At 41.0% G+C, this 19,632-nt stretch overlaps 1 protein-coding gene across 1 annotated transcript in view; it reads left to right on the top strand.

Moving 5' to 3' along the window:
* Positions 1-18,486, top strand: part of FNDC1 (fibronectin type III domain containing 1) — a 59,163-nt gene extending 40,677 nt beyond the window's left edge. Inside the window, exons 14-20 of the mRNA XM_021391935.1 lie at positions 1,320-1,550; positions 2,684-2,792; positions 10,053-10,132; positions 12,027-12,056; positions 14,130-14,291; positions 15,173-15,295; positions 16,590-18,486. Coding sequence (XP_021247610.1) covers positions 1,320-1,550; positions 2,684-2,792; positions 10,053-10,132; positions 12,027-12,056; positions 14,130-14,291; positions 15,173-15,295; positions 16,590-16,705 — 851 coding nt within the window. The 3' untranslated portion in view covers positions 16,706-18,486. The remainder of the gene's footprint in view (positions 1-1,319; positions 1,551-2,683; positions 2,793-10,052; positions 10,133-12,026; positions 12,057-14,129; positions 14,292-15,172; positions 15,296-16,589) is intronic.

Below are 19,632 nucleotides of genomic sequence, written 5' to 3'. Positions count from 1 at the left end.
CAAAGTGCAGTTCCAGTCAATATAAGGATTCTAAAAATAGAAATTACAGTTTGTGTCCCTGGAAGGTGGAGACTCATGACTCCCAATCACTTAATACCCAGGGAACCACTATGTTAATTGCTTTAAGTGTTCAGACTTCACTTTGGAATTATTCTTCTTGCTCATCCTGTTGTTTCAGCCTAGTTTCAGAATGTTTGTGTAGGACATGGTAAAGTCTTAGATATTGACTAAAGGCCCTGGCAGGGATCTGTTCCCATGTGGAAAATGCAGAGAAATTGTGTGATGTTTCCACCCAGCATCCCAGAGCAGCTGTAGGTAGTGTGCAGAGAGCCTTGCAGCCGGACCCTCTCTTCTGCCTCTTGCAGTAAAAATGGACCTCCTCTCTTTAGGTAATTGGGTACGGTTGTGAGTGTAGGGTAGCTCTGAGTATTGGCATCCCACTTTCCCCTGCTTATGAGTCAAACTGAGCAGGAGCCATGCTTTGTTGCTGCAGTGGTTTCTGATTACAAAGATCAGTATAAATGGTTTCTTACACGTCTCCCTGATGCAGATGATTTCCGAGTGGAGAGAAGTAGCATGCACGAGAAGATTCCTGGCCGCCAAGCAAGGGCAAGGCCATAATCTTAAAGCTGTTGGGATTTGAACACTGCTTGCTGATGTGGAGACTACCAAAACCTTAGCCTTCCTTTTTAAATTCCTTTGGTAAAGTGCAAGAGTCTGGTCTGAGAGGCATAAGCTAGGGAAAGGCTAAAGAGGGCGCAAGCAGCACCAATCATTTCTCTACCACTGTATTTACTTTAATGTTGGTTCTTTAGGTCAGGTTTACTGCCATAGCACAAGGAAGTCCATGGAACTTGGCTGAGTCACTTTAAAGTATGAAGAAATATGTGCAAGTTGTCAGCAAGAGTTGCTCAACAAACTGGCTAGGTAGGGTAGGCAGAAATGCAGGAAGCCACTAGGGCAATGAAACTGATGAAAGGTTTGGAGTATCTGATGTATGAGGAGAAGCTGAGAGAGCTGGGGCTCTTTAAAGTGAAGAAGAGAAAACTGAGGAGAACCTTGCCAGTATGCATAAATAGCTGATGGGGACAGTAAAGAAGAGAGAGCCAGGCTCTACTCAGTTGGTGCCCACTGAAAAGAGAAGGGGCACAAACTGAAACACAGGAAATCCTGGTGTGATCCCAAGATGGCCTATGCCACAGAGGTCCGTGTCTATTACTCAGAGCTGTAGGAATCACACAAGGTATTGTCAGCCTGCATGTTATTTTGTGAAATCTACAAAGTGCTAACTAAATGCCACCCTTCCATGTCTCTTCCAGCACCTTATGTGACCTATCTAAATAAAGATCCAGCAGCCCCTTGCTCCTTGACAGAGGCCCTGGAGCACTTCCAAGTGGAAAGCCTTGATGAGATAATCCCTAATGACCTTAAAGAGAAAGACGCGCGACCTCTCAAAGCCCCTCACAACATCACTGTTGTTGCAGTAGAAGGCTGTCACTCCTTTGTCATTGTGGACTGGGCCAAGCCTACTCAAGGAGACATGGTAACAGGTACTGAAAAGCTGGTGTCCCCTATGTGGGTCGGATGGGCTGTTCTCCTGAGGGGAGGAGGTTTTGCTAAATGACCATTGTTATCAAATTGAGCCAACTGCTCATGAAATTCTCTCTCTGTTACAGTTACCTGAGGGAGGTGAGCTGCTTTCTTAGGAGTGAGAAAGGTCCTTTTGTCATCCTTCATGATGCCAGAGTTACCTGCTCATGCTGGTCCAGATATTTCAGATTTTGGCTCTGCTTTTGTGCCAGCAGTTCTGAAGGCATCACTTCTCACCAGTGCAGCGTCTGTGATAGCATTTAGCTTGATTGACTACTTCTGCCCCTGGATAACACTCTCAGCACCACTGTAGGCACTTCCATATTTGCCTTAGGAGCATCTTTCACATTCGTGTTCAGTCTGCTCTGAGCTAAGGCAACTTCTGACCTTTTGAGAGCCACAGAAAAACACAAACTGACTTCAAAAATGAATCTCAAAACTTGTTAAAAAATGCTGGAATAAATAACCAAAATATTTTTGGAAGAAAAGCAAAGCTTATTTGCTAGTGAATCCAAAATATCTGAAGTAAACCATGGAGGAGGCCTCTGCTTTGGTGCTACCACCTCTGTGGATGGCAGCCGTGCAAAGGGGTGGGAACTAGCAGAGCCAAAGCACTGATAAAGCTTTGTAAGGGATTGAGCTGCACCTGAACAGGCCATGTGGCATCTGTCCCACAGCACTTCATTCTTCAAGGCTGTAGATCCAGTACCTCACACAGCATAGTTTGCTTAAAAATAAAAAAAAAAATTGGACACCACAGTGTCAAAGTGGAGGTATAATTTATATTAGTTTCTGCATAGTCAGTGTCTAACTTAAAGCAGCGGATGGGTTGACTCTGTCATCTTTTTGTCTTGACTGTGTTTTAAATCAGTAATTGCATATTGGTACCATCCTGTAATATAATGCACTGTCATTATTGGCTAACGACAGGAAATTCTTGTAGCCTGGGATGTTCCAGGAGAGTTAGGCATCAACTCACAAATTCAAGGACACTTACATTCCTTTTAACTCATGAAATTTAACATGACACCTAAGGCTTGGGATACCATTTAAGTGTAGAATCCTCCCTGCTCTTTGTCTTCCCTTTTTACAGGCTATCTGGTTTACAGTGCATCCTACGATGACTTTTTAAAAAACAAGTGGTCAACCAGGACTGCAGGCACTACTCATCTGCCAATTGAGAACCTGAAGCCAAACACACGGTAAGGATTTGATCCATTTTTTTCAGTTCTGGAAGAGGAGTAAAACAGATTTGATAATTGGCCTTAGTATAAATATCTATGCCTGATCTAGATTTTAGTCATTCTGCTTGGCAGAAAATTGTTTCATAAATCTCACAGCTATTTACATGATAGGTTTACCATGTTAATCTTAGCGTAGATGACTGTGTACAAGTATATGTGTTTATGTATATAAAAACACTTACCAATAAGAGAAAATTTCATTTAAAAACTTTATGTTCTAGTCATATGCATAATTGAATCAAATTTTGTGGGAAGAGTATATTGAAGTATACTCTTGTTGTGATGTGATGTGGGATTCCCACATACTGGCGTGCCCAAGATTCAGTAGCTATGGGGTGGTGGGAAGAGCTGCCAGCTCTCTGTGGCCTGTTTTTGCTGTCTGCTCACATCAGTTGTGCCAGAAGAGGAGGCTTCTTGGTATAAAGAGGCCATGGCACTTGCTTGGAAAAAATCTCTTGCAAAAAATCTCACCAAAGTTGCAAAACAAGTACACATGCTGTGCATGATGTTGGAATAGCTTATAGTGATTGGGTAGGAAGTGAATGGGCACAGAGGGAATATGTTAAAATCACTGATTTTGACAGATACTCAGTGTCTCTCAATACTGTTCTCTCAAATTCTGAGTCTGAGTCTGTTGCCGTCTGCGAGATGATGGTTCTTCACTTTATGATGACTACAGTCTCTTAAGCACTGGTGTTACGTGCTGCTCCTGTATTTGATAGTGTGGGAGATGCACTCGGATTAAACCTGGGGACTAGCATGCCTCGCTTGATGAGAAGATATAAATCAGACCAGTCACTCCTAGAACAGGCACACAGAGTCTGTGCCATGGCAACACAGAAGAGAGAAACAGTGTTCCTTTAAGGACCTTTTGTTTCCAAAATAATTTATGGATGAGGGTTAAAAGCAGTTAACAGTAAGGTTTTAGATCCCACTTGTTTTAATTGTTGTATAACCTCTCATATAATTCAAGAGTCTGCTTAATTGCTAAAACCATAAATCTCAACCTAGAAAACATAGAAGTGCTATTTGAACATACAATTAAATAATTAATTTAGGAAAAGTCAGTGCAGTGTAGTATTTGGGTCTCAAAGATGACTTGGCATATTTTTTCTGATCCTGACACAGTGCTTTTCAGAGTGATTTTGCCCAGCTATTGTCAATTCTCTTATCATAGTTTCCAAGGACAATGTTAAGGTGCAGGATTCCTTGTCAGCAATAGAGTAGTGCTGAGCAGGAACCAGCTGTGAAATGTGCAGATGAAGAGTTTGCCATATCCTTTTTGACTGTTGCAGGAACATGTTCAAGAAATAAAGATCTATCTAAACTGCAAAATATGTTACACCTATACTAAGGATTATTAATATAGACCTCATTTTCAAGTCTTTATGAGTTGTGCATGGTGCATTAAAGCAGGATTATTTGTACAGCAGAGAACTACAACTGGATGTTCTGCGTCTGCTAGTGCCCTTGTTATAAAACATTATTGTTATAAAAATATTGAGGAAGGTGTGGGGCACAGTTTACCTGTGGATTTCACCTGTTAGAACAAGACAGAAGACATCTGAGATTACCTAAACTCTGTTCCTAGGTAGTGAGAGAAGCAGATGCAGACCGTCCTGCCTTTATATGTATTTTGTGTTCCTTGAGAACATAACTTCCCTAAATTCTCTTCTTGCCTCTACTACCAGTTCCTGCCTCCACACCCCAGACTCTTTTACATCCCCAGCCCTTTTCCTTTTTACCAGTTTTTCATAGCTTCTCCTCCACTCCCCAACTCTCACTCTGCCTTTTGCAGGCCAGGAAGGCACTGCCCTTGTGCCCCAGGTTCACCTGCGAAGTCTCTTCCGTCATTTGTTTCTCTGCCATTTCCACCTTCGAGCCCCAGCTCTTCACCCTCTAAATGTCTTTCAGTCAAGCCTCCTTCTGCTGCCATAAGGACAGTATCAAATGTCTACTATAGGTCTGCTTTCTCGTGCCCCAGACCTCAAAGGTTTTCAGTCATCAGGCAGAGCAATTGCAGTGAAAATCCCATGGAGCCCCAGCCATGCTCTGTGCAGAGGAATCAGTGGGAATCAAGCTGCTAACCAGTGGCAGATCTGCTGAGACATATGTGAACTCTAGTCTTCAGAAGATCACGGTAATGGAATGAATTCTTAAAGGAACAGCAAGGTTATAGGTTCTTGCATATCCGCAAAGCTACTGACTCCTTTGTTGAATAAGAAGGCTTTTTCAAAGCAGAGAGATTCAAACAAAATCCATTCGTTATTTCTGAAGAATAGTGTAATCCATTGGCCTCTGTTGTGCACTCTATGAAAGAAAGAAAGGCGTTATGTGGGGTCTGTGGTAGAGAAGGAGGGTTCTTTAGATCAGAAAATTTGTGTGTATCAGCCAATCTCATTCACATTCTCCACATCCACAGGCTGAATTGACTGCATATTTTCAGTCTCAAAAATAACTCCCTAACCACTGGGAAAGAACCCCATCCTAATTAAGAAAACATGGAGTGGTCTAAAAATTTTGTGTTTGCCTTAGGAACGCATAGTGTGAAAAATCTCTGATTAAGTCAAATTGCTGTATGCAGATGCTATTGAGTGGTGGATGTTCCTTGTGGGGTTATTGGTGGTGCAGTCTGTGGTGCACACAGTATAACAGAAAGGGGTTGGTATTGTGTCAGAAGTCGGCTCCAGAGAAGACTTGAAGTTGTCAACATGTCTTGGAAAACGTCTGCCTGGTGTTTAGATTTTACAAACAAAACTGAAATCTAAATTTAGCCCGTGTGATAAGTTTTCTTTGGAGGCCTGGCCTAGCCTCCATTTGAGAAGAGGAAGTTTTTCCATTTGCGAAACTCTCGTCCACTTCAGTCGGTACAGGAGTTGCTTCCTCATGACATAGGAGTATAGATGCTAAAATTACTTTAAACCTTAAATCTTGAAACTTAAATCCTAAAAGTGGCAGTCTTGACAGTGTCCCTCCCCTAAGCTTAATTCTTAGCCAGCACAGAAAGGCAATGAAAAGGGCTGGAGAGCATCCACGCAGCCACTAAATCCAATGTCTTGCAATCGTATAATTCTCTTCATAAACATTTCAAACTCCTTGAATATGGCTAGGCTTTTCCCTGCCTTTCTGCAGGAAAGCTGTGGCAGTGCCTTTCCTGTCTACATGGCTTCTGCTCCTTTCAGGGCTGTTTTGACCCTAGAGTGTCTGCTACCGCTTCCAGTGTTGTGCAGAGCATGTCACAGGAGGTTCTCAAACTCAGGCCTCACAACTGCAAACAGAGCAATTGCAAGATCTTCTGGATCTGGAGGCCAAATGGGCTGAAAAGTTCTGTTTCTTTTCTCTGTCTCCATTAAACAAAGCCTCAGTATGTCCAACAAGTAGTAACAGCCACAACCGGCTGCTCTGTGTCACCAGAGCAGCACAAAAGAGGTAAGATGTGGATGAAACCCTCTTTTCAAGCAAGCAGTAGACCTGTTGACACATACCTACCTGAACATAACCATGCAGGAAACCCGTCTTCCAGCACCACTCTAGTGAATTATTATGTATTTAGTATAAATATTCATGATATACATAGTGCTGAGCCATTTTCTGAGGGAGGCAGCACCCCATTGTTGGTCTCCTCCTAGCAGCCAGGTCAGGTGCACATGCCAGTTCCTCCCTGCCAGGAGTAGGCCCTGTTCTTCACATAGCCTCTGCACAGCCTCTGTCATCCTCCTCCAGCACTAAGGAGGTATCAGCACCCACTGTCCTTCCTTACCCCTTGCTGACGTGCAGCCGTGTTGTTGGAGTGGTCCCTGGTAGGGCAGGGGGCATGCACATGGTGCAGCCTACATGTCCCATCATCTCAGGCTGCTGCTGGAGCGACCTAGGAAGCAATTTGTGAATGATTAATCTTTCTAACAACAGCTGCTTCCCTAACTGTTCTGCTGAGTGATGATCTCCCTTTGTAGCTACAAGTACCAGCAATTAATTTCCAGCAGGAGGGAGACATTTGGAATTAAGTCATAAAATCATTTTGCTCCAAGTGACAGGTATGGTGTCAGGAATAGTCAGACAGTCTAAATGAACATAAATATCACACATTCATTGTTCTGTTGCAGCTTATTAGATACCTTCTTTACATGTCAGTAGATGTGGTATACGAAATCTCAAAGGAGGTTTATTTTCAGGAAAGAAAGGTTTCATGTCTGTGTTAAAAACAAACAGTATTGCATCTGTTTCAGTGGAGACTCTTACATGCCTGTTGGTAACAATTTATTACAAGTCTGGCTGAGCGAAGTGTAATAAAAGCACAATCAACTTCCAAGCTACAGTTTTTCTTCATGTATTTATGTGATGAAGAACAGTTGAGTTATATTGATTTGAGCCTTCCTGGCAAATCCATCAACTGTAATGCAAATAAGATCCTGACTAATGAAAATGTCAGACGCCTGGCCTAGAAAGGCTTTGGCAATTTCTTTTTTATTTGTCATGTCTGAGAAATAAATATATCCTGACTTCATTATTTTATTGATGCACTTAATACAGCAAGCATAGCACAGTCTATGCTTAAATCACAGGTCAGCAAGTCATGAGTCCTGGCTTTCTTTCTGGCACTACGAAAGGCTTCCTGTATATTTAAAGGCTTAGGAACTAATTTTCCAATTTAGTGAAGAGAAATGTACTCATAAGTTCATTTCTGTTGTTCCAGACAGCGAATCAGGCTACCCCAACAATCATGTATCTTGGATGGGCTTTTTATGTGCACAATAAAACACCTGAGAGTACAGTTGCCCTGGTTAGTCAGATAATCGGTTATTGCACTGAGCACTAAATATAAAGCTGCATGCTTTTCTCTGCTTAAGTAGATGTATTCTGTGTAGGAGATTTTTGGGCTTCTTTCTCCTGTTTTAAATGTGGGTCATGGCACCAGTGTATCTAATAGAAGTGTTTTCACCCCAATGTTAATACACATTAAATAAGGGTATTGAAAGGCTTGCACTTTCTGGCTAGGAAACATTTTCTCCTGCTTTTCTAAAGTAGTAGAAGCAAGAGCTGGCTGCTGCATTGCTGCTATTTCAGAGGAAGCACTGCCTGCATCTCGTCCTTGTGGTCAGCCTTGTGCCACCTGGTGCTCCCTGCCCCAATGGCAGAGGTGTGAGTGGCGAAGGAGGTGTGAATGGAGCATGGCCACTGGTGCGAGAGTCCCTTGGGAACATTGGTAACTTGGGAATTAAAGTGGTCCTCAGCAGCATGCTCTGCTCGGGGGCCAGAGTACAGGGGCACACAGAATTTTGCCTTCCTGTCCTCCTTCCCCAGCCACACTGAACACTTGCAAGCTGTTGTCAAGAAATCAAGGCCAACAGCTGAAACCACAGGACAAGACTTTTGCCAGGATTATGCTAGGAATGATCAAAAAACACAGCCTTGCTAAATTTTGCTATTTAATGTGGTTTCATTTTGCAACGGTGTGTATGTCTTTTAAAAGAAAACTGCAAGCCCTTTGCGCACATTCAGGAATGTGACTGAATACTCACACTCTCGCTGCCCAGTTACTCCATAGCAAACCTGTGTTCACATGACAGCCATCCTTCTGCTGAAGAACTGAGTGTTATTGGAACAACTTTTCAGTCTTTTCATAGGGATCAGTTTGATTTTGAGGTTGCTGTGCACAACAAAAAAGCATTCGTTTTAATGAAAAAAGAGATTCACCTTTGCCACAGGGCTGGCTCAACTGGGTCCCCTCTGCTTTATCAGTGTGAATAGTTTTGTATGTTCTGAGCTGGTGCTTTGGATGGAGAGGTTCCTCTCAGCAGATATCCCAGCTCTGCTCTGAGGCAAAATCCTTGAGGAACAAACACATGGTACAGGAAAGTACATGTGGTAAAAACGCAGTGGCAGACTAGAAACAGCAAGGATCTTGCAACTGGATGCTTTTGAATTTGCTTGCTGCCTGCTAGCTTGCAAAGCGTAAGCATCTTACTTGTCATTAAGCCACACGTTACACTCTTACATTGCAGGGACCATTGCCGTTTCTTGTGCATAGAAGTGAAGGAAGTAAAGCTTTTGATGTAGATAGTATCTGTACTTTGTACATCGTATCAGGTGGCAGAAGCTTCCAGGGGATGGCTGTATTTGCTATGAAGCTTGCTGTCTCAGCCCAGGGCACTCCTTTGCTGGGCCTTGCAAGCACGGCAGTGCTGGAGGGTTTCTGTGCAGTATGGGGAGAGCTTTGCCACCATGAGCAGGCTGATGCTTTTCATGGGGCTCACTTTCGCTAGCACTGGACCTGCCACTTGGATGGGATATTGCCCATCAATGCTTCGTGGCACTCATCCCTATAAGTGCTTGCCCAATATTGTGAGTCACACATTGTGGTTTTGAAGACATCTGCTTTTGGAAGAAAAGCTAGTTCTAGGCTGTGTGGATATTACAGGGATTGTTTATTTATTTATTTATTTTTACTAATTTATTTACAAGAGTGAAATTGAGCAAGCACACAAGAAAGGGAAACTTAAACACACGCACTTAAAAAATGTGCTGGAGTTTTTACAGTAATCTTCCATTCTTGTTTGTTTCTGCTGGACTGGATAAAAAGATAAAAATGAATGTCAGGGTAGGCATCAAATAAAAATCATGATATTTGGAAATGAAATAAAAATATGCTTACACATTCTTCTCCCTGAGTCAGAATAATTTAGTTTCTGTCAAGCAAAGAATGGAGTTCTAGTGGCTAGTCATGTACTTTAATTTAAGCATGTAATTTAAAGTATCTTGATGCTGCTAGCGTTTGTAAAGAAAGGTCAAAAGCTTAGCTTCTGATCTCGTATAAATCTGGTAGTTTTATCTTGCAGCTTATACCACTACTTTCCTAGGAACTAATCTGGATAAAGGTTCCTAAGATCAGAATTTATTTTCCTTTTTCTTGTAGCCTATTGCTATTGGTTGTTTCTTATAAAGTGGATGTAATTGTGAGGATGATAAAAATAAATGAGAATTGCGAAAAGATGAAATTTGTATGTGACAGGTAGCTCATAGCCTGGCTGAGTATCCAAGTGCAAGTCTTGTTCCTTCCAACCCAAGCCTTTCAATGATTCTCTGATATAAAAGAAAGGACACCTGAACTCATTGGAATTGTGTTGGTTTGATTATCTCCCTATTTTAATATTATCTCTAATTTAGTCACTGCAGTGAAATCAATGGTTTAATCTTATTTTTCTTCTCATTGTGTTTCAGGTATTATTTTAAAGTCCAAGCAAAGAATCCCTTTGGTTATGGACCTGTTAGTTCTTCAGTCTCATTTATCACAGAATCTGGTATGTTCTGCTTTTTATTTTCACCTCAGAAGTGAATTCATAGTAAAAGATATGGGAGGTCAGTTACTGAAACAAGCATGGTAATAATGGTGATTATCCTGAAATTACTACTTTGAGGTTTTTTTTAGGTCAATTATTTGTTTTCAGTAAAGCTAGGAAAATAATATGCAGTTATAATGCCACTATGAAAATATAGGTGACATATAAGTTTCAGGGGAACAGGAAGTTAGATTTAAAATACAAAAGACTAAAGTTCCAAAATACAGAAGCAATGGGAAGTTTAGTGTTGTTGATAGATTGACCAAACATTCAGTAAATTGGTTTCCTAATTGTGAACAGCTGAGCAGTTGGAAGTGGTTGTCTCTGGAAGAAATATAGGAAACAATTGTTCCATCAAATGGGCAAAGTTCTCTGTTCTTTTTTTGACAAAGCATACTTCTCTTTCACAGGGCTAATAGTGTGCTCAAGAGCAACACCCCCTTCTAAAAATAGTTTGTTAAGTGAGCTATTTTACCCATTTCTTCTTCCTTTGAGCCAAAGGCCAATGATTCCACTGAAAAATAAAGGGCAAATTCTTTAATCTTTACTTAAGCAATAGTTCAGTTGTCTCTTACGAATTTTGCCCTTTTGACAACATGACTTTTATGTGGTCTCTGTATTTGCTCATTGAGCTTCAACCTGTAGTGCTCACTTCAGAAGAGCCATTAAGAACCATGGAAAGTAAGACTACATAGAAAGGAGACAAAGGTGCAAGAAAAGTAAATGGTCCTACATCACGTTTTCAGAGGTTTTTTTTAAAGGAGTAAGAGAAGCTCAAATATAAATCCCAAGAGGTCTGGCAGTGGACAAGTACAGCATGCTGTACTTTGTGGGGAGTTTTGCTGATTAGCTAACTGCCAGTATGCAGTTCTGAATGCCTAGCTTTTCCAACCAAAATCAGCCACCTTATGAGCTTTATTTAACAAGTTAAATCCATCAGAGTTAAATTTTATTTGCAGCACTTGTTCGTTCACTTGTCACATGGCCAAAGATGGCTTTCCAGCTGGCACAAATACAAAAGCAGTTGCTAAAACTAAAGCCAAATGGTATAGTTACAGTGATTGAATAGATCAAAAGCCAAATGGTATAGTTACAGTGATTGAATAGATCAGAAGAGAGAGAAAGTGCTGGTTCTGAGTGCTGTTCCAGCACAATTGGAAGGTTTGAGCTGATGAGAGTATTCCATAAAGAATGCTATAATGGGATCAAGTAGCATACTGAAAATACCACATCTTACCTTCAGTAATGTACTGAAGAGAAAAGAAAACAATTGTTTTCTTTCATCAAATTGTAAAAACTCCCTAGAGTTCATCAGTATATAAGCACCATACTTTTTCTTCAGGTACTTTGTGTATAATAAGGGCCAGTTAAGAAACAACATTGTAATGAATATGAAGAAGTTCACTCATTAGCTACTGTTGATGTGCTATCCTTATCCCACACCTATTCCATCCTCCTTATGTTAAGAAAGAAAGTATTTCAAGCAAGTGGAAGCTCCTGATGTGTTGGACAGAGCTCCCAGCACTGTCCAGGAGGCTCTTGAAAATCTTCTACCACTGTGACATGAGGAGTTAAAATGATAAATTTCACATGTTAATGAATGCCACTAAACAACAGTGCTAAACATGATGAATGTCTGAGACTAAGGTTTGCATGCAAAAGGTAGGTTACCTTTCCCTTTGGAAGTTAATTACTCACATTGCTTAGCTCTGTGTAAATCCCACATTTACAGCATAACCAATGGCAGTTACTCTTCATCTTCCATTTTCTTGAGTGATGCTATGCATTTCATATTATAAAGCAAGATCTGGAATAAAATACTAAGATTCCTTTTGTATTTGTTTCATTCTTCTAGATAATCCCCTCCTTATTGTCAGACCACCTGGTAAGTCTTTTTCCTTTTTTTTTTTCATAAAGTGCATGACATTTGTGGAAAAGAGTTAGAATATACATGTGAGAAGCATCCTAACAGACAGTTGGAGTTGTGGTTTTAAGCAGGAGAGGGAAATAGTTCACTGTGCTAGTTTTAAGACCCTGTACTCTTATCTTTGAAAAGGAACACTTCTAGGTTTTGTTAGATTATGAGCTGGATTTGGGCCCATCTTCTGCCTGGTATGACTGCTTTCATTGCTTAGTAATAAGCGCTAAACTGTATAGCTTCTTTGTGTCCTTTAGTTGCCTGAGCATAGCTGGGACAGTGTAACCAGTTTTTCCAATCTCTGGGTGCTGTGATCATCTGCACTGTTTGTCACACTCTTATAAATAATAAAAAAATTCCAGGGTTTATAACTGAACTGTATGACAGGGACATAGAATCATAGAATGGCCTGGGTTGAAAAGGACCTCAAAGATCATCGAGTTTCAACCCCCCTGCTGAGTTGCTGAGCTTGCTTTCTGTTTTCAGGCCTATCACTTTGCATCCTTTGTGGCTTGTTGCACATTCAGCCTATAATCAGAAGAGCTTGTGTCCTGGTGCTAGGAACAGCGTTGCTGATATGTAACCCCAGGCAGTACATACTCTTGGAAGGGAAGCAGGAAAAAGGCCTTCATGGCTACTACACTCTGTCAGCTTTCCTAAGTAGTTTAAATGGTTAGCTCTGGGGCTTTTCAACTACATTGTTCACAAAAACCATGTCCAACGTGTCCCTCCCTTCTGTATTTTGATTATTCTTGTTAGCCTGTTTTTTACATGTCCTCCCAGGTGTCTCTGATGATGTACAGATATGCTATTTCTCTGGTAGCCACCAGTATGGGAAGCCTCCAAGAACAGGGGGCTTCCCACGCTCCTGGTCACCTTCAGTTTTTTTGCTGTTAATTATTTTGTGGGTCTGTTAATGGAAAGGAGATTTTGGAAGGTAATTTTTTGGAAGGCCTTTTGCACTTGATGCTTTGACTGGACAGAGAAAATATTTTTCTGTTGTTGCAATGGTAGAGATAGGTAAACCAAAAAGAGGTCTACCAGAGCATGGCTTTGGGAACCGTGGGCATGAAGAGCTTATTATAGCTCTTATTATTATCAGCTCTTATAGGACAATTTGAAATTCATCTCTTACAAAGATGTGGAGGTGAGCAAAAGTGATGGGTGAAAGCAGACTATTCACGGCAATGACATTGCATTCAAGAAATAGATAATCCATTACTTTCTTCTGAAGAAAAAGCTATGGCCAAAATCCTGCAAACCTTTCACCATGTGACTAATTGCATAAAGTCAGTCCAGTTACATTTGTCTTCATATTGGTGGAGTTTTGAAGATTACTAATCAGTCATTGCTTCTCACCTGCATGTGTCTGTAGGATTTAATCCCTGTGCCTAGAGAGAGGGAGGAAGAATGACTAACAGAAATACCTTCAACCTCAAAACAGCACAGTAAAAATGGGGCTCTGCTCTGTAGGTAGAGAGAAAAATACCAATTATCGTATTGGAAGGTTTTTTTATCTTATTCTGTATCCATTAGTGCAAGAAACATTTCAAATGAGTTATGTTCTCTTTGTTAGTGGAAAGCAAACATTAAAGCAAGCCAGTAGAATGTTTAATCTTTTGTGATATAATTAAACTGTTGCTTCTGCTGCAGTGCTTTGGGCAGAGTTCCCCATGAAAGGACTCACTTGTCTTTTATTGGAACCTCCCCCTGTTTTGATGTAATTTGAGAAAACAAAATAGAGAAGTGGGTTTCTAATTTCGTCTTTTTAACAAAATGGCAAGAAAAGACTTCACATCACAGGCTGTTAGCCACCATACAATTTTTAACATTTGCTTAGCAAAAGAGTTAAGTTTTGTACATTGTGTTAAAATGGAAATGACTGTATTTAGGCAGTGACACGGTCAGAACTACCATCAGGCTTTGTTTAGAAAAGAAATTAAGTGTCACTAGGCAGAGAAGTGTCTTAATAAAATCAGTGAGAATGTTTTCTTAAAATTGATGATGTCTGTCCTTAATGTTGATTTTTTTTTCTTCAAGGTGGTGAGCCCATCTGGATCCCATTCACTTTCAAATATGACCCCACCTATTCAGATTGCAGTGGCAAGCAATATGTGAAGCGAACTTGGTATCGCAAGTTTGTAGGAGTGGTTCTTTGTAACTCCTTAAGGTACAAGATTTACCTCAGTGATGACCTGAAAGGTAGGCACTGAGATTATTTTCCCGCTATATGATTACTTGAAATTATCTCTGCCTTCTCACTTTCTTCACTTCTTGCTGAGTCTTGTGTGGTGGTTATCTGAGAGTCCTCTAGAGAAGGTCCAGTATGATAGCCAGGCTGTCCTGCCTCCGCATTATGTTCCTACAATAGCATTAGCTTTCAAGCAGAGCTTGAGACAGAGGACAGAGAACAGGAGAAAATTTCACTTGAAAAGCATATGCCCTTTTGTATCCTGAGGGAGGCATTGTGCTTTATCCCTTGAATACAATGTTCTGCTCCCCACACATCTTCCTGTGAAGTCCCATGCCTGTCCCATAGGCAGGTTGTTGCTGGCTGCACATGGCCAAACAGAGCAGTGTGCCCTTGAGATCTCCAGGGCAGATCCAGACAGGAACAGAGGAGTAAAGGCTGGTATCACAGTCACTAGGTGAATGGTACTCTCAAGGCTTAACAGTAGCTCTTGTATGAATGTATTTGCTGAGAGATAATGAACAAAACTTTCCATGTGGTTGATCCAGGGTACTGGGATCATTTCAATGGCTTTGCAGATTATGCTGATGTGTTAGATGTATTGCAATGAAATTCTCTGTACCCATCATCTGTGGTTCAATGTCCGTAAACTTGTAAAATGGAGAATGTTCCTTACTGAATTATAAAACATTTCTCTTTCCCTTAATTTCTATTTCTGTAATGTGAAAGTAGCATTTTCTCTCTTTTCAGCCACTGTTTGTTCATGAGTGATGTTGTCTTTGTAACTGTAATATATTTCCTGCTATCTTCCACATCTGTTTCTCCAGTGGTAGAAGAACATCTCAAACAAAAATAATGCTGAATCGAATAATGTGTCTCTGTTACTCTTTAGATACCTTCTATAGCATTGGGGATAGCTGGGGAAGGGGTGAAGACCACTGCCAGTTTGTGGATTCACACCTGGATGGAAGAACAGGACCTCAGTCGTACATTGAAGCCCTGCCCACCATCCGAGGTATGACAGTGTGGGAGTGGGATGCTGGCCAAGTGCCTGTCACTCTATCTATAGGGTTCAGCGGTAGGGAGCATGGCATGGGAAGAAAGGGAAAGAAGGGCATGACATGCAAATAATTTTACATTAACTGAATACAAAAGCAGAAAGGAAGAAAGATATTTTGTAGGCTTATGAAATCTTTTTCCCAATTTTAAGACCTGCTTTATTGAATCAAAGTGCAGAAACTCTTCCACTTGACACAAAAGACAGCTACAGCTCAACAGACTACTCTGTGAGTGGTTTCTGACCAATTCATTCAGTACAAAACACACAGGAGTGTGTCTAGGTCAGACTGCAGCTCTTTTATTCTGGCCTGGTAGAAACTTCTTTCCAAGTGAAAATACTCGCCTTGAAGGAGCTCCTCTGAGACACTGCTCAACTAACACAGCCGACAGGCCGATGGCTTACTCCACAAAAGAAACTCAATCATGAAATTCAGCCAATCTTTTCAAAAAGTCAGTTGATATAAATTATTCAGCTGGCTTTAATGGTTTCCATGCTATTTGTTGATATTCTTTTCATGGTAGTGTTACCAGGAAGAAACTGAAGTACTCACTGATATTTATATATTCCTGAGAAGTATTGCATTTCTCTGTTCAGAAGGGGAATGGGGAATTGTGTATTACTAGGTCTAGGAGACAGAGATAAAGAGCACACAGAAATTACGTTATTGGCACAACATATCAGTGTTTCAGATGTTCCAGTGCACAAGCTATGCAGAGAAGAATGCTGAGCCTCTCCTAACGCATTAAGCAGTTGCATTCTTTCTACAGATGAAGAAGTCTATCAGATGGGGCAGAAAGGGCTTAACTTCATATTTACTGCATGAAATGATACCTTTTTATTTTGTGAAAAGCTGATGTTTATTGATAGTCTCTTGAGCCCGATGAGATAATATGATCTGATGGTATTTTTTGCCCTAGAGTACTTCATATATTTAAACTGATCTGCAAACTTCATAAGAGCTGCTGAAATATAGTCACCTTTGGAGTGAAATGCAGAAGCTCTTTGGCAGACCACAGCATTACACAATAGTTGAAAAGATTTTGAACAGTAAAACCAATCAAAACTACAGGAAATATAAAAGACCAGAATTAAATCATTCAAGAAAGACCTAGGCCAAATACCAGGGCTAACAAATACCCTTTTGATAAAGCTCGCTAGCGGATAGCTTGTATGCTTTCATTTGGACGGTAGGGTTGACTCCCACTGTGCCTGTTACTTTTGTTGGATTCCTGTGTCTTTTTCCCAACAGGGTATTATCGCCAGTACCGCCAGGAGCCTGTATCATTTGGGCGCATTGGATACACAACACCCTACTACTACGTGGGCTGGTATGAGTGTGGTGTGCCCATCCCAGGGAAATGGTAGCAGTCTGCTTTTCCATCTGAGGCAGGACAGGCTGACCACCCTTTTCAAATGATTTCTACCAGAGGACTCTGAGCAGCTGAGTCAGAAAAAAAAAAAAAAAAAAAAAAGCCAACAGAAATTAAGCAAACCAGTGAAGACCATCTGCTCAAGAAACCCCTGCGAAACCAGACATGGTCCTGCCTTCACAAGCCTAAATCTTTGGTACTGCTTGACTTCCACTTGGAAGCATGGACAGGATCTAGGTTTGGTGTCCTACCTTCCTCCTCTGAGTCATTAAGGCAGAGAGGTGGTTGCAAGATGTGCGACCTGTGAAAACTAGAACTGCATTAGCTATGAAAATGTGGAATTTTCTTATATCTTGCAGGAATGACCTAAGCATGCTGTGCTTGCTGAATGGAACGCTAAACTGTCCCTCGTTGCCAGCAGCGGGTGCTGCCAGGGCTCCCCTATGCAATCATGCCTCATAGCTGGCCGCCCACCAAAGGCAATATATTTTCCTGAAGACTTACTCTGTGGGTTCTTGTGGGTTCACTCGCTGCTGGACTAAGCACCAGATCACAGTGTAAATTCACTTTGATATATATATATCTATGTATATCTATATAAATACAGTACTGTACATCTGCAGAAGTACTGCTTAGAGATGCTGAGATTTTCTTGTTCACTAGATAAATATATTTGGAATTTTTATGTAAAAGGTGCTGTTAATTCTTTGAGATACTGCTATGCACAATATACTAACCAAGGAAAGAGCTATATTCTTCTTGTGAGTACTCTTGATCTGACATATGAATTATTGATCAAACACCTGCATCCCATTTCCTTGGCAACCTATGGACTGAATGTTCAAGAGGAATCTACTCCTCTCTCCATATTAGAGTGGCAGCGTATATTCCAGCAGAAACACTTACCCAGCAGTTTATCAGCATCAGTCAAACTTTCTGTCCTATACAGCTGTGGTGGTTTAACACCAATAGGTAGCTAAGCTTCATCACACCACTCCCTCATTCTCCCTCCTCAACAACATGGGAGAGAAAATAAAATGAAAAAAACAAGTTTGTAGGCTGATATAAGGACAGGTTTAGTGCAACCTTTCTTCGATCAATTTTCATCAAATAAGTATATTATTTATTTCTTTGCTCTTTCCTTATCTTTCACTTCGCTGTTTGGAGGCATGGGACAGGTAACTTGCAAATGGGAAACTGCTCTTAACTTATTTGTTTTCCAAAAGGAAGCCAAAGCCACCAAGCCATTACAAGACTCCTCTGACTTCGATCGGTCCTAAGACAAATTGGGATGCACTTCCTTTGAAATGCTACCAAAATCTCTTCCATCCAGATCAGAAAGCAAAAGCTGCCATAGCTGAAAACTATAATGATCATTTTTTAGCAGGCATTTGTAGGCTTGTAATAACGTAAGATTTTGGTAGTCCTGGGCAATCTAGCACTAATGGTTTACCAAGTAACTTTTGTAGTCTTACCATTTCCTTGTAACACCTCAATACCTTTGCTTATATTAGTAAGACTCCACAATTCTGACAGCCCAGGTCTCCTTCCAGCTTCCATTTAGTATAGCACTAATACCTTTTGAATTCCTTCTAGTAGTTATTGTAAATTGTACGGGGAGAAGAGGAACTAAAGTGATTAGAGAACATTTTATTTTTCATGGTGATTTGAGTTTTAACATTTTAATTGTTCTCAGATACTTTTGCTTCCATACAGTGCCAAATATATGGTCTTCAAATATACCTTCTTTCCCTAATAAATCTATGATACATCGTTCTATTTCTCTTCCATCCTTTCTGGTCATCTACGTCAAGAAACCTGACAATGTGACAAATTATTCACTTCTTCAAAGTCTTCCTTGGGAGAAGAAGAGGTATTGACTTTTTCTGAGGGACTGAACTCAAAGGGTTGTGATCAAAAAGTCCAAATGACAGCTGATTATAGGCACAGCCCGTTAGAGGCCAGTACTGGAAGTTATACTATCTAATAACCTGGATGATGGGAAAGAATGCACCATCAACAAGCTTGCAGCTGATACTAAACTGGGGCTGGGGAGTGGATGATGCATTGGAGGGCAGAGTTGCTGCTCAGAAAGACTGGAGAAATTAACTGACAGGAGCCTCATAATGTTCAGTAAAGGGAAATGAAGTCCACTGGGGGGGGATGGAATATCTCCTTGCAGCAATAGAGGCTGGGGCTTACTTTCTAGAGAACAGCTTTGCTAAAGATGACTTGGGAGTCTTGTGGACAACAGATTGAATATGAGTACTGCAGAGATCCATTCCAATCTAAATTATTCAGTAACTTTTCATGATTCTAGAGCAGGCATCCCGTAATAAAACATATTTTTTCTTTTATTAAATCAAAGTCATGCCTTGGCCTAGAGCCCACTCTTTGGTATGACTGAATGGGACTTGTGCCACTGACTTGGAAGAGCAGGGTCTGGTTCCACCAGTCATGGTCTGGCTTACTGTTTGAAGATCGATGTTCCCTTCTGTGGTCGATGCATTCTGCATTTTCACCCTGAGAGACCACAGGTAGGTTTTGATTTCCTCATCTACAGAGGTAATGTATGGAAATACCCGTGAGGTGGGGCAGTCCCATTCAGGAATGTCATCATGGGTGAAGAGCTCAGGGCAACTTGAAGCATTCCCTCTAGTCCTATTGTTAGTTACATGGGAGAAGAGGCCGACCCCCAACCTCACCACAACCTCCCTTCAGGTAGTTGTAGTATGCAGTATGTTCCCTTCATCTTGGGGTCAGGATAAGTTGTCTGTGCTGTGTGAGTTGATCTGATCAATGCATTTGCATGCTTTGCCCCATGAACAAGATAACACGTTACTATGATAACAGGTAGCTCTCTGAAGAGACAGTAGTATTTCTGGATGCTGCTCATTGTTTATCTACAAGGTGGTGGGATCA

This window comes from Numida meleagris, chromosome 3 (assembly GCF_002078875.1).
Source record: "Numida meleagris isolate 19003 breed g44 Domestic line chromosome 3, NumMel1.0, whole genome shotgun sequence".
Taxonomy (NCBI): domain Eukaryota; kingdom Metazoa; phylum Chordata; class Aves; order Galliformes; family Numididae; genus Numida; species Numida meleagris.
The sequence above is the reverse complement of the archived record's forward strand: the minus strand, read 5'-3'. Positions and strand labels throughout refer to the sequence as shown.